At 38.3% G+C, this 15,867-nt stretch overlaps 1 protein-coding gene across 5 annotated transcripts in view; it reads right to left on the reverse strand.

Annotated features, from left to right (window-relative positions):
* Window positions 1-15,867, reverse strand: part of ARFGEF1 (ADP ribosylation factor guanine nucleotide exchange factor 1) — a 131,365-nt gene that overhangs the window by 26,625 nt on the left and 88,873 nt on the right. For all 5 annotated transcript variants that reach the window (XM_042254277.2, XM_060393728.1, XM_004011722.6 and 2 more), the window contains 6 exons: window positions 12,718-12,889; window positions 10,582-10,733; window positions 7,109-7,237; window positions 6,035-6,193; window positions 5,639-5,789; window positions 54-144 (listed from right to left, as the gene is read on the reverse strand). In XM_042254277.2, coding sequence (XP_042110211.1) covers window positions 54-144; window positions 5,639-5,789; window positions 6,035-6,193; window positions 7,109-7,237; window positions 10,582-10,733; window positions 12,718-12,889 — 854 coding nt within the window. The remainder of the gene's footprint in view (window positions 1-53; window positions 145-5,638; window positions 5,790-6,034; window positions 6,194-7,108; window positions 7,238-10,581; window positions 10,734-12,717; window positions 12,890-15,867) is intronic.

The raw sequence follows: 15,867 nt of genomic DNA on the forward strand, positions 1-15,867 counted from the left end.
CTACAGAATTAAAACAGTATTCATCTGAAAAGGGAATAAAACAGATACCTTACCTATCTACAGCAACAACAACACTTTGAGAACTGGTTTCTCCAATGGATTCCTGAATACTTGCTATCTGCTTCCAGTCCACATTTCCTCCAACTACCACACAGAAAAGAGAGCATTTCAGTGTGAAAATAGCTCAGTGAAAGAATGTACTCACAGTTCTAAAACACATTTCTAATAACATAAGTTATTTCCCTAATGAAAGAAAGCTTTGGGTGAACAATTCTTTTTGGCATCAGTGACTTACTGAGTTATACTGAGTGGTATACAGAAATGGGTAAAGACACAAACTTGTTTGCAAAGATCACACAAATTAGGGACACTGAAATTTTTAATCACTCAATGACATTAGGCAGAATTTCTCTCAATGTTTAAGGGAAACCCCCTCCCCCAACCACTCACCCCTACACTGCGCAGCATACGGAATCTCCCCAACCAGGGACAGAACCTGTGCCCCTAGCAGTGGAAGCGTGGAGTCTTAATCACTAGCCCACCAGGGAAACCCCTCCCTCAGCATGTAAGAAACAGAACCAACCCTAGTTCCAAATGTATCAACTTAGGATTCCCAATTCCATACAATTAGATCTCTCCTATAATGTAATCTTCAGTTCCTCGTTTACAAATGTTCACTGAAAATTCAACTGGTATGCTATAAGATTCAAAAGAATCACTTGGTTTTTTCCCCCAACATTGGTCCCATGTGTTTGTAGACAGCAAAACAATTCCCCCAGTTCTCAAGCTCTTAAATATCTTTCCCTTCTTCCATTATCACTAAATCTTTCTGCTGGCCTGTTTTTCATTTGATTCACTCATTTTCATTCCTACTTAGTTTAGACCATTATCATTTCAGGACTGGATTACTGTAACAGTTTACTGCCTTCCTTTTTGCTGATTCCGCCCTCACACCCTTTAATCTCCTTTCTTCTTCTGGAGATTAATTTTCCTAAATCACCACCTTTATTTTGCTTACTATTAGTTTCAGGATAAAGTATAAACTTTTCAGCCTAGGACTTAAGGGAGCTCCCTCCAACATATGTCTCTATTCAGGTCATCATCTAAAGTTTACCTCCTGAGACCCAACCTGAGTTCTCAATGAAGGATTCCCCTTCACCTTCCTCTGAATGAAGTGTTTACTTAAATTAGTACTGCTCAACTCAGAATGTCTTCCATTTACTTTCTTACTATAAATTACTTCAGGTGTGGCCCTGTTGCCTTCTCAGCCAGATAAAAAGTTCCCAGGTTAGGAAGCAAATCATACACTTTTTTTTGGTCTTCCTCTACCTTACTCAAAGCAGATGCTCAACAAGTACTTGTTGACTGACTAGACACTCAAATGACTTTTTGAATGCAGATATAACAGATGGTTTTATTTAAACCAGCTGAACTCAAAACCTACTCCAGGAACTGAACAAAGGGAAAAGAATGTGATCCCTGTCCTCACGCAGTTAATAATTTACCAGGAGGGACAGACTTATTACCTACTTTAATATACTCTGATGATTATTTCATGGCTGAACTCAACTAATTATATATAACACAAGTGTGGCTAAACAGAACTATTTTTTATAGGGGGAAGGGAGAATGCAGGCGTTGTTAGCTCATGGAAAGTTTTCACATATGATGAAATATTAATTCAAGTTAGATCTGAAAGGATCATCCTGAGAGAAAGAAAGAAGAAAAAGCAATTCAGGAAGAAGGAGCAGCATATATGAAGTAATGGAAGCAGGCAAGTGAAGTTCATGTTCCAACACACTCAGATGTAGCCATAATGGAGGGTGATCTGGCAGGGGAGAAGGAAGGAGAGAGAGAAACAAGCAGTAAGAGATGGAGCTGGACAGACAGACCAGAAACAGAATGTGAAGAACTTTGACCATCGTGTTTAATGTTCTACTTTTGAAGACAGGGAACCATTAGATCTTTTAAAAGACTGACATGATCCAGTCTATTTTCTGAAAAATAATTCTGGTACTATCTGTAGAACATAGTGAAACATGAAGTGTCACGGAAGCCATGCAGACAAATTAAGGGTCTATTTCTGTAGCACAAGTGAACAAGGATGAAAGCCTGAAATAAGCGACTGAGAAACGGGGTGGTAGGAGGACAGTGTCAAGCAATATGAGGTATGTGGCATGTTACAGGAATTTAATGAAGAAAAATCTGTGAGAAAAAAATGCCAGGTACTACATAACTTCGTCTGTGTATCAACTGAATGTCCTTCCCACATTTCTGTGGGTATTCTTCAAATACCCACAGAAGGTATTTCTGTACCTTCTCTATTTAGATATAATAATTTGTAATCATTAAACCCATTTAAGAAGATTTAAAATGCCTAACAATCCAAGAACCAATTTCATAATATATGACATCTATCAAACATTTATATGACAGTACAAGTAATAAGCCAATAGTTTCAGTTTTACCAAAGAAATGACTCAAAAGAACAAACATTTAGATTAACTAAGAACAAAGATATAAGATGTCATAATATTCACTCAAGATTTATATGACCAAGCAACTGAATTTTAAAACTTTTAATACATATAATAGTATGCATATAATTCAAATCTAATAATTCATAAGCTATTTATTCTTAATAACAAGTTTCCTGTTTCTAAAAATTAAAAGTATAGTTTTGTATCACATCTGTAAGGAAGTGAGATAAATATACACTCAGCCCTATTAACTTGGTTACATCAATATTTGGGGTATAGAATCTGTTGACAAAGGAGGCTAATAGTTTATTTTTAAAAAACAAATTATATACAGATGAAACCAGCTCAATCGTCTGCACCTCCTCCAGCTTCGGTATGGACTAAAGCATCCTGAGTAGGTGCCAGGACACCGCTGAACAGGACACCTGCCAGGCTGGGCGAGCCAGGAACCAACTACTGAGATGAGCTCAACTCAGGGGGAGCTCTGCCCAACAGGGGCTGAGTCAGCATAGGGGCTCCCTCTAGAACGCAGACTAGAACCTAAGACCTGATCCCTCAGCAATGAGAGCAGAAGGGAGCAGGCCGTAGAGCAGAGAGAGGCGGATGGCACAAAGAAAGCATGAGAGATGAACAGCGTGGTCAGTCACTCGTGTGGCTTGGAGGCCTGGAATTTTTATCTCAATCACAGTTCCAGATTCCAAATGTGTTTAATATAAATTCCCTTTTCCTGAAGGGAGAAAGCAGGTCAGGTCACCTCTTTGCAACCTAAGCAGCAGAGCAGCACACTGATCAAATTAATTTTAACTCATTTTCAAGTATTCCAGTAAACATGACCAGCAAGGATGATTTCTCTTGTTTTACTAACACTGGTAGAAAATAAAATATTCCCCTGGTATTTTATTTTTAGTGTAACCTACTTCTGTTACTTGCCAAAACTGAGCCCTGGCGGTCTCACCCCTCTTTATTTGGGCTCTCCTCTACTCCCAAGGCCTTAGAAATAAAGACTGTTCAAAAGCAGCTGAATCAATCAATGCACCTTTACTTCACTTGCCTGTAAGTATTTTTCATCTGTATCTCATGCTACCTTCTGGAACAATTAAGAGTTCTAATGTCTGAGTCAGACTTCTATGTTACGTAAGTCACCAACCATGCGGGTGCTCAAGCAGTTCTAAATCCTGCAGTTGTCTATACCTGCACCTCCCTGAACCACAGAGCACCACTGGTATTTTACAAGTGAGGTGCAGACTGCACTGCTGAATTACTACTGCAAACTCACTCAACTTGAAGCCACAACATGGTCCTTGTCTTCACTCCCCTCCCTGTGGGTTGTTTTTCAAGCCTGAAATTCTTCTGAATTTCCTAAGACTTTTTATTGCTACCAACAATGAAGAAATCACTAAATGATAAAAAGAGAAAGTCCAGAAGTACAATGTTATATATAGCACAAAGCCTTAAAAGGTAAATATAAGTATTTTTAGACCTCAGGTGTATTCCTTCATGTTTTTTAGGCTGTATCTCTAGATTTCTCTGTTGGAAGTGAGGTAGGGAGGCCAGATAAAGAATAATCCAGAAACATGTGAGAGTTGGATCATAAAGAAGGCTGAGCACTGAAGAACTGATGCTTTCTAACTGTGGTATGGGAGAAAACTCGTGAGAATCCCTTGGACAGCAAGGTGATCAAACCAGTCAATCCTAAAGGAAATCAACCCTGAATATTCATTGGAAGGACTGATGCTAACACTGAAGCGCCAATACTTTGGCCACCTGATGTGAAGAGCGGACTCACTGCAAAACACCCTGATGCTGGGAAAATTGAGGGCAGGAGGGGAAGAGGCCAACAGAGGATGAGATGGTTGGATGGCATCACAGACGCAATGCACATGATTTTCAGCAAACTCCAGGAGATAGTGGAGGACAGGGAAGCCTAGTGTGCTGCAGTCCATGGGGTCGCAAAGAGTGAGACATGACTTGGGGACTGAACAACAACAACAATCCAGAAACAGTACAGCAGCACTAAGTCTACTTATATGTTAATATATTGTAATCCTGACAACTCTCTAAGGAGATACTACTGTTAGTTTGGAAAAGAGGAACCTGAAGCTCAGAGAATTAAAGTAACTTGCACACACATCTTGCACAAGTGCAGAAGAAGCATAAGTGAAGAAGAAACATGGAAGAATTCAAACCCAGAAGTACATATTCAAAGTCAAAGACAGTCTAAACTTTGTTTCTTCCCTGGTAGACGTTTTCCACTTATGACTAGGAATGTATGGTTTTGGTTCTTCTTTATCTGCTTTTGACAGTACCTTCCTTTTTTCCTGCTGGGTTAAACCTGGATGCTCCTGGCTGCACTGAACTCAAGGGGAGCCATGGGACAGTTTCCACACCGGTGTAAGACTTGGGTTATGTCTGATAGTGCTGTTAAAAATATCTGCATGTGAATGCTTTCTCCAGGTGCCCCCAACTATTTATCATCTTAAACAAGCCTTCACTCATTTAACTTATCTGCTTAGTCTCAAAAGCAGGTAATTCTTTAAGACATTTTTTCAGATTATTTTCCATTTAGATTACTGTAAATATTGGATATAGTTCCCTGTATTACACAGTAAATCCTTGTTACTTATCTATTTTCTGTATAATAGTTTGTATCTGTTAATTGCATACTCCTAATTTATCCCTTCCTCTCTCCCTATTCCTTTCAGTGACCATAAATTTGCTTTCTATGCTTGTGAGTCCGTTTCTGTTTTGTATACAGAGTCACTTGTATTAAGTTTTAGATTCCACATGTAAGTGATATCATATAATATTTGTCTTTCTCTGTCTGATTTAGTTCACAAGTATAATATTCTCTCAGTCCATTCAGGTTGCTTTAAATGGAATCATTTCATTCTTTTTTTTAATATAAAAGGAGGTAATTTTAAACTGCACCTTTCTCCCACCCTCAACTATGTGGTTAAGACTAAGGGTCATTTAATATTGCAAACTGGACCAGGCGAAAAAGACTTACAATGTTATCTTGCTTAACCTTTATAAGGTTAGCCAAAGGGCATTTTATCCTAGCCCTCTAATTATATTTCGCTCATACAATAAAGTTACTTACATTGAGCAAGTTAGAAACAACTGTGATACTTCACAAAAATAATTCAAAAAATTCTCACCTAGCCCTAGCCCCACAAATTCATCAGGAGCCTGATCTTTCGCTCCAGTAAGTGATCCTTCTCTGCCTCGTACTGTTCCAGAAATGTACCGAGGCTTCACTCCAGTTCCTATAAGTTGAGCAAGCTCCAGCTGACTGATGCACTTCAGAATCTTAATTACAAGAAAAACAAATTTAAATTCCGTGTTAAAAATCTTCATAAAAATATTTAAATGTACAAAGTCACAATTTAAACACAGGCTATATTATAAATCAGCATAAAAAAGTTAAATGTACTTAATCCTGAATGTACTAGATTAATTTTCTCCCCAAACACTTAAGCATGTCAGTGATATAATATTTAGCATTAGCTCATTTTATAAACCAAATTGCAAAAGAAAAAAGAAAGTGCTTATACCTCATGCCATGAATTTCCTAAGTAATTTCCATCTGTATGAGCCACTGTGATAAGCGTTTTGATTGTGTCAATGTTCTTCTGCTTCATTTCAGTAATCCCAGAACTCACTGTGAGTAAGGTAAATCTTGCCAGTGCCTGGACGTATGCATCTCTTTCCAGCTGTTGAAAGAGACAGAGGAAGAGAACTCACAGGGTTGTAAGCACAACAGAGTAGGTGCTGGTTCCCTACTGATCAACTGTTTACTTAATTTAGTAAGTTTTCAACATGTCATGAATTACATATGATACCTCAAAACTATAGTTCTTTAAATTTTAATATGAATGAAGCCAAAAAGGATGAATTTTTAAAACTCAAAGGCAATGGTGGTGTCAAATCAAGATGAAATTTCGGCAACAATAAATCATATAGTAAGAAAGCATTCATTGAACACATGCTTCAAGTGACTCGTGTGAAGCAGCAGAAACTCGATTTACAAATTGGCTCATGTTCCCCCTACAGTTAAGACTATGCTTTTTATGCTATAACATTCATAATTAAATGAGAAATAGGCTTTCAAAAAGAAAGTAGGCAAGCATTAGATAAAATTTATTATCAGACAAAGCATATAATTTATTAGAAAGAACTATCTTCATAAGAATTATGTCCTTGATACTTGAATCTCTTAAAGTTAACCTGTTCTTAGGGTTAAGTAAAGTTATAAAATAATATCTATAAATATATAAAATATGAAAAAGTATTATATGATTCAATAAATAAGAACATGCAATATAAATAAGATATTCAAATTACAATACAGGAATTCAAACTCTTGGAAATTTCCCACACAGCTAATATTCTATACAAAAACACCCTGCAACACGAAGTTATTATGATGAATGGTAGACACATCAACAGAGAACTACCAGTCCTGTCACAGCTTCTTGGAAACTTAAAACATTAAGATTCACTTAAACTCCACTGTAAACTTGAAATTAGTTTTTTAACAGTGTCAACACAGGAAATAATTTAAACTATAGTAATGACATAAGTAATTTACGTTTTCCAGACTGGCTACAAACACAAAATTCTGTTACCTGAATGCTGAAAATGCATGCAATTCTGATTGCACATCTTATACCTTCCAGGCAAAGAGAGGCTACTTCAGTATCATCACAGTCTTGTAGACCCACACTGAATGCAGCCAGAAAAGGGGTCCAAGCCAGCTAGAAAAGGTAGAAATTTAAAAAAGGTCATGAACATCAAATGGTAATCAGACTTTAAGATGAGACCACAGTAACATTTCTCAATGTTTTCAGACAATGAATGATTTGTGGAAAGTTCGAAAAAGAGCAGTAAGTTTCTAGGCATAGTTATGGGGAGAGCTTTCTTAGAAAAACAGGAGAAACTATATAATGCTGCCTGGGCTTAAGTAAGTGGGAGAACAAAATTGTAAATTCAAGAGAAGATGGTACATACATTTTAAGCACAGCACCTATGAGTTATTCACATTAATAAAAAATGAGGATAGTCTATATTCATAAATTATATTGATTTTATCTCTGACTTCAGAACTCATCTCTCTGCAAGCTGTGTCTCTTGCAATATTTCATGGACTACTTTTATTTCCAAAAAAATCCTTTTAACCATTTTCTACTTGTAAGACTTACGTTACTCTCTTTTCTTTAAGCCTGTTCTGTGGGTGTCATTTAGCCTTATTGTTTCTTGTAGTAAAATATTAATATTTTACATTGAGACAGCAGTGATATCCCTGGCTCCTCGTTGGACAATATTTTAAAATACAGTTAAATAAAATACATCTTCTTTACAGACTATGAAAGTCAACAAACACTAAATTTTATTAAAACTGAATACCTTCTGAAACTGTAACATAAAATTTTAAAAAAAGAAAGGTATCCCTGACTACTGAAAGTCCTCCTATCAAAACATGTATGTATATACTGGTATGTATATACTGGCATGTATATATGTGTGTGTGTGTAACTTTGAAATGTCTGATATAAGAGTATTTGCTTCTTTAATAAATAAATCAAAATGAAGCAGAACTATATATAGTCATAAAGAGTATTTATGACAACATGGTACAGAAACAATAATTGGAATTTTTAAAAGATCTAAAAAAAAATTTCTGCATTATTAAGACAGAATTACCCCCAGCTTTGTAACCTCAGGAAGTTCAGAAGTTTAATTCCTAAACAAAGGAACGTAAGTCACAGTACCTAACTTTCAGTCTTAGCCTTGTCACTTATTTCACCTCTTTTTTTTCTGAACCTCATTTTCTTTAGTACCAGGACTGCCGCTACACAGAGATGCTATGGGAAGCAAACGACGGGCAGGACTTTAAAATACAAAGCACCACAGGAGAGTAATGCATTATGCATCCTATGCTAAGTGAAGAAACAACACATCTCTATTTGGAAACCTATGTAATATATACAAGGAGAAGTATAAGCTTCTTAAGCCTGTGACAACCCCACTGCAAATTAAAGAACGATCTGTATTATCAAATTATACCTAATAACAGCCAGGGGACAGTGAAATTTTCTGCTCAAGTGTATAAACCTCTGTAGAAAACGATCTGGCCATACGTAAAAAGGTTCTTAACGACATCCCTTAATATCACATCACTTCTAGGAGTCTTTCATTTATTCCTTGACTCAATCAATGCTTACTTAGGAGCACTAACTCCAAGCCAGGAACTGTGTCAGACTTTGAGAAAAGTCACCAGAACAGAGGTACTCCCTTACCTCTCAGAGTTTAAAGTCTAGCACAGACATTAAGGTTTACAGTAAATAAATGCATAAATACACATAAATACAGTGAAGGAAGAACACAGCACGTATGAAAGGAGACCTGACTTAGAGAGGCCAGAGCAGAACTCACTAAGAAGGTAACACCGAAAGCAGAAACAACTTGGGCAATGAAGGAAAGAGCGTTCTAGACAAAGGACACAGCTTGTGCGAATGCTCTGACGAGAAAATAATGTAGGGTATTCTAGAAATGGAAAGAATGCCAGTGTGACTGCAGCGCGGGAAGAGGAAATCTGATGATGAGGCTGCAGGCAGGTGGAGCCGATCACACATGGTATTCGGACCCTCGGGTTGTGTTAGGTTTCACCACAGTTGCAAAATCAGTGAATAGCTTTAAGGAAGAAGGTGACAATTCATTTGTATTTTAAACATTCTGTGCTCTGTAAATGGGTAAGAGAAGCACAAAAGTAGACCCAGACACCAGCCAGGAGAACACTCCAGCATTAAGAGTGAGAAATGAAGGACACTGTCTGAAAAGTAACGACAGTAGAAATGGCAGGGAGAGGAAAGGTTCTCAATTCCAGCTCAGAGGAAGAAACAAATGACACCTAATCCAGAGAAGAGATCATGAAAGCTCTTTACGAAGAATTCCCAATAACATGGGAAAACACTCATGCGAGAAACAGCAAGTTACAAGATTCTATACACAGTAGAATCACAACTGTTTAACAAGAGGAAAAGTAGTATGTAAATATAGTAAGAGAAATGTTCTGAGTGGCAGAATTATGACTGCTTCCTTATTCTTGTTTTTTTCCATCCTCCACCACCTCCTGTCTGCCAAAAACATTTGCAAACAAAACAAAGGTATAAGATTATTCAAAACAGAACAAAAACTTAGTTTGTAATTTATTTCATAATAAGTGCTCTTAATTTCAATCTAATTTCCTATATTACGGTAAAAGAGAGGCCGGCGATACTCCACTATTTCTTCTAACATTCTCTCCCCAAAGTCCCACTCTGAGCCTGTAACTCTCCATCAACTTTTAGAAGTATCACGATCACACAGACCGTAAAGCAAGGGTAGAACTATAACATATTAGAGCTGAAATATCATCATCTTTTACTACCCACACAAATGCAGTTAATGTCTGAAGAACTCAAGTGATAACCTTTAACCTCCACAGACCATCTAACTGCACTGTCTCAAAAATGGACATGTACTTGACCCATTTTTCCTTCTCTAGGAAAAATTCCCACTTTCCTTGACTAGACTCCCGTCCACTTCCCTATAACTCTTATGATGCACTGCTTACTCATTCTGGAATTTAAAGAAAGGATAGAAAAAAAGCATAGGAAAATGAAGAGGAAATGGAAAATCAAATTATAAAGAAGCAGTAAGCACCATTCTTACTAGATCTATAAACATAAAAGAAAGCTCCCTTTTGTTCCCAGTGCTACTTTCGGGGCCCCAGGAGCACTGAGAACCCTCAGATTAGCCCTTGGGCCACAGGCATTGGAAGACAGCAAGAGGCTCAAGGTCACTTTGAGATGTCAGGGAACTCTAGAGATCTAAAGAGAGCTCAGAGGAAACCAGGCCAGAGATTAATTCTCCCAAACCTTTCTATTCTTAAGGTCACACACTTATCAATTACTAATCATGCATACCTAAATAATACGGCTCTCACTTCTGGGTCTCTACTAATGGGCTGTATCACCGTACTGCTTTAACTTAAAAATATGCTGAATAGCAGTATATATAAATGTATATACTGCAACTGAAAGTCGTTAATAACTCTTACCTTAAACATGGGTCTCACATGCTCCAAATGTGTTGCACTCGTGAAAGGTGCCTGAACGTGGCTCACAGCCTCCATGAGAGCTTTAGCGGTCTTGGCCATCTGTTCCATCTCTAAGTTATACAGCAGTCTTCTTTGTTTTTCACTGGCTACATCTGAAACAGCAAACACTATTAGCATTTAATATATAAAGCCTTTAAGAATGATATTTTGATGTTTCAGCATAAAATCATCAACCAATGAATACTAATTCAAAATGGTCCTAAGAAGCCAGATGCAAAGGCCATATAACATATGATTCCATTTAGATGAACTATCCAGAGTAGTAAATCCATAAAAGAGAAAGCAGACTGGTGCCAGCCAGAGGCTGAGGAAAGGCAGGGAACATAGAAGAACTGCTTAATGGATATGGGGCTTTATTGGGAGTGATGAAGTATTTTGGAACTATATCAAGGTGGTGACTGCACAACACTCCGAAGGTACTAAATACCAGTAACTGTTCACTTCAAACAGCTCATTTTGCGTTATATGAATTTCACCTCAAAAATGGGGGAAAAAAAAAATCCTCAACTAGGCTTCAGGGATATGCAGGAAATCTATGCAAAGGGAAAAGAGTAGGCACGAATCTGTCACACTGAAAGCGCCAGGGAAACAGCCTAAACAAGGGCTAAGAGAACAGACGAGGGGCCATGGTTCACCTGTGTGACTTGAGGGGTCTCCTGAGTTAACAAGAAAACAGAGGCCTCACACGCAGGATGACTGTAGAATGTCAGCCCACTGCCACCCGCTTCCCACACCCAGCTCTCTCAATGACTTCCTCACTGTACACAGAGCAGGCCAGAGAAAGAGGGATAGGAAGATGTCATTATGTGGGTACGAACAAGAAAATGAAATCAGATAACTGGCATCTACTCAGGTGTAAAAATGAAATCCTGATCAATACACTTTACAGTTTTTCAAGTAGAAGAGGATGACGCTACCCTGTGAACTGCCGGCTGGTGCTGGACTGCAGTAAGGGCCAAGGACGCCGACTTCTGGGCCAGCCTTTGCCACTCGTCAGGGTTTAGGCACAGGGATTTAACGAAGGCTTTCGCACTGCACCTAGCTTCTCTGATTCTAGGTGTCCTAATCTCTCTGCACTTTTGATTCCTTGTCTATAAAATCGGGGAGAACTTACTAACACTCCTCAGGCCCACTCCTCTGCTCCCCAAAGAGAAGGCCACTTACACTCCACGATCACTCCTAACATTATCTCCAGAGCCTCTGACTTCCACCCTGTAATTCTTCATCAACGCCTAGAAACACGTATCACACAGGCCTTCCGGACTCTCTCCTGTCAACAGCCATAGTCTATGGGGTCGCAAAGAGTCAGACACGACTTAGCAACTGAACACCAATAACCTTTCAGCAGCATTTTGCTGCTACAATCTGTTCTTGTTGATGACGCTTGAGATTTCATTTCCAAGTGGAAGCTGCTCAGAAAGGCAGGAGCTCTCCTTCTGTATTACTGGGCCCCTACCCTAACGTCACGTCTGTAGCCCGATTTTAGCTCTACTTGAATCACCACTGTCTACACATACAGAATGTTGAGAATGGAGCCAGGCACAGGTCGCTCCTGAGGCTGGTCAGATCTAGGAATATATATCTAGTGATATAATTTGTGGTGCATGTCAAGTAGTGATTTCCAACCTCCTGAGCTCCCCCATGATCCTAACCTTCCCCATCTCCTTGAATCACCCCTACTTCTAGCTTCTGTTAACGTGTAATGATAGGTGAACCAATGGAAATAAGTTGCTTGTAGACAACAAGGAGGCAGAAGAAAGAAGAGTTGAAGTCTGACTATTGGTGTTGCCTAACCAATCTGCCTGCTCTCCAAGTCCATGCTGAGGTTAACTGCCTCGTGGACAAGCGTATACTCAACGCACGCTAATTCATGCATAGTATGTAGCATTTCCCATTTATCATTGGTCAGTGCTATCTTTCTTCAGGATATGGAGAAAGACATAATCAGATCATCAAACAATGTATTATAATACTTTTCATTAGAATAAGTGATACTTGGTCTACTCTAACTTAACTTTTTAAGAACTGTATTTTTTCCTCCTAAACAACCAGGATTCAATTGATCTGGACACTTACTCTGTTTACTTGACTTTGCAGGGATTGTCAGCTCCTTCGTTTCTTTCATTGATATCTTTTTCCCAGCTATTTCATTATAGATGGCTGACAGATACTCTTCAGGGAGATCTTTACTGTCATTGATGCCTCTATTCATCTTAATGTACTGTTCCTTGGTCATTTTATTTTTAACCTAGAAATGAACAACTGTTATAATTCTTAAAAATGAACAGAAAAATACTCATATAAGAGAATTTATAAATACTTTGAGACAGAAAGTGGAAAATACTAAACAAGGCAGACATTAAAGTGAAAAAAAGAAAGTCACAGAAAATGAGGACAATGTAGCAAAGACCCAGGTGGGCAATATGCTAATTCACCTTGCTGTGATGTCCCCGAGTGATCTGTCGACAAGAAAACAGGCAGATGGAATAATGAAATTGTTTCTGCCCAAGGTTTAAGAGTTCTAGCCAGAGTCTTTAAAAAAGGATCATGACAATCATTAGAAACTTATGCTACCAAAAAGATTCAGATCTTCATTCAAAAGAACATAAGTGTGTTTGCTAATGATTTGAGAACTGATTTTATGTAACAGTGGATATGAGAATAATAAGAGCTGAAATTTATTTAAAATCAGATAAAACCTTGCTGACTGACTCAGTGTGGTTAACTGAATGCTAGGTGATGTGGGCAAAGTATTCTTTGAACTTTTCATCTTCTTGTTTAAGAGTACACACAACAGTACCATCATGCCACATACCACGGCAAGTCTGTGGAGAATAAATCTGTCATATGTAAGATGGTGGCCCTGCCGCTGGACTTGGTAACTAGCACAACCAAAATTTTTCTGCCGATGGATAAAACCCAGAAGTCATGACATCTCTGTATTTACTTATTAGTTAAATATATTCCTACCACTTTCCACAAAGAATTTAAGGCACCTCTAAAGATAAGGGTCTTGTAAATTTTTAAGACGGTACATAGAATAACAGTCAACATCAGGAGTAAATCATCAGAAGTTTGCAAAAATAACTATAGAGAAACCAGAAGGTCCAGAAGACATAATAACTGGGATACAAACATTTAACTAGTTTTGTGTTTGTGCGCGCTCAGTTGTGTCTGACTCTTTGCGACCCCATGGACTGTAGCCCACTAGGCTCCTCTGTCCGTGGAATTCTCCAGGCAAGAATACTGGAGTGGGTTGCTGTGCCCTCCTCCAGGGGATCTTCCTGACCCAGGGATCAAACCCGCCTCTCTTACGACTCCTACACTGGCAGACAGGTTCTTTACCACTGCACCACCTGTTCTGACTACTCTGCAAACACATCTTTCTAGAATGACAGAAAAGATGAAAGGAGCAGTTTTCCTACAAAAAAGTAAAAATGTTACCATAAAAGTTTTCAAATGTAATCATTATTACTCAAGGGAAAAACACTCTAATATACTAAAACTTTAAAAACTTGAGTTAAGGCACTTAAAAAACATTAAAAGAAAGCCATTTCACCTAAATTTCTAATGAGTACTAAAAAAGCAATGACCCAGGGACATAAAAATAAATGACCACATAAGTGCTTCCAGTAAGAGGCTACAAGAAGATTAACATCACTGGAAATTCTCAACATGGTACAATATTTTAACATCATACCAATGAGAGACAGAGATAGACACAAAACAAATCTCGGCAGAAAATCTGAAGTAGCAATAAAGTATATTTGTGAATCTAGGTTGGGAGGGAGGAGAAGGAGCTCCCAGCACGTTAGAGAAGAGAACACATCAGTTTCAGGTACAGAAAATAAAAACACATTGCTCAAATGGAACATTTCTGCCACAGTAGGGTTCTGGGAGTAGTGTTAAACATAATCCTACTTTTCTTCTCCGGCTCATCTTTTATGGAACACTTTACTCTTGACGTTTATTTTCATGTGTTTAAATTAAGCTGTGCCTAACTAAGTTTTAATGCTTAAACCTCTTCAAGCCAATTGTTACCACTGATGAAAATGAATAAACAAAAAAATTTAATATGTTCTAAATATATCTCAAAATTTAAAAACTGATTCACACTATATATCAAAGGTAGTCTAACTATAAATGTTCTAGTTAGCAAAGGAACATAAATGACTTGTGAAATTCACTTGTATTTTAACTCTGAAAACAATTAAGAATGCGGAGAATTAGTTTTGAGAAAATTCTTTAAAGTTACTTGTGTTATTTAAAAAAAAAAGCTACCATTTGTCACAGTTCATCTAGACCTGCATCATAAATTACATGGGGTCCGGATTATGGGGTTCAATTTTCTAATAGGCCACCTATCCTCACAGGGACTCCTAAGCTGTCTGAGAGCCGGCAGGCTGAATGGGAGCAAGGACACCAGCCTGACACGGAGCAGCATCTCAGAGGCAGTGAGCACTGCTGGAGTGGGACTCCAGGCACATGCCCAGTGACAGCAACAGGGCCACAAAGATATGATACTGATTTCAAGAGAATGCTCCCTAACTGGTATGTGTCCAGAAATTTTTAACAATCTGGAAACTGTGAAAGAACATTCAAGGAAGTTTTAGAAGAAAATAACCTACACGAGAGTGTACATATATAAGAATGTATGAGGAATCTAAAACATGGCACAAATGAACTGATCTACAAAACAGAAAGACTCAAGAGACCTAGAGAAGAGACTTGTGGTTGCCAAGGGGAAGCGAGGAAGGGAAGAAGGAAGAACTGGGAGTATGTGATTAGCAGATGTAAACTATTATATAGAGGATGGATAAACAACAAGGTTGTACTATACAGAACAGGGGATTATATTCAATATCCTAGGATAAACCATAATCGATAAGAGTATTAAAAAAAGAATGTCCATGTGTATGACTGGGGCTTCCCTGGTGGCTCAGATGGTAAAGAATCTGCCTGCAACGTGGGAGATGTGGGTTCTATTCCTAGGTAGGGAAGATCCCCTGGAGATGGGAATGGCAACCCACACCAGTATTCTTGCCTGGAGAATCCCATGGACAGAGAAGCCTGGAGGGCTAAAGTCCACGGGGTTGCAAAGAGCCAGACACGACCGAGCAACTATCACTTTCACATGGGTATAACTCAGTCACTTTGCTGTATAGCAGAGACTGGCACAACACTGTAAATCAACTACAATAAAAAAGAAAATTAAGAAGATATGAC

This window comes from Ovis aries, chromosome 9, assembly GCF_016772045.2.
Source record: "Ovis aries strain OAR_USU_Benz2616 breed Rambouillet chromosome 9, ARS-UI_Ramb_v3.0, whole genome shotgun sequence".
Taxonomy (NCBI): domain Eukaryota; kingdom Metazoa; phylum Chordata; class Mammalia; order Artiodactyla; family Bovidae; genus Ovis; species Ovis aries.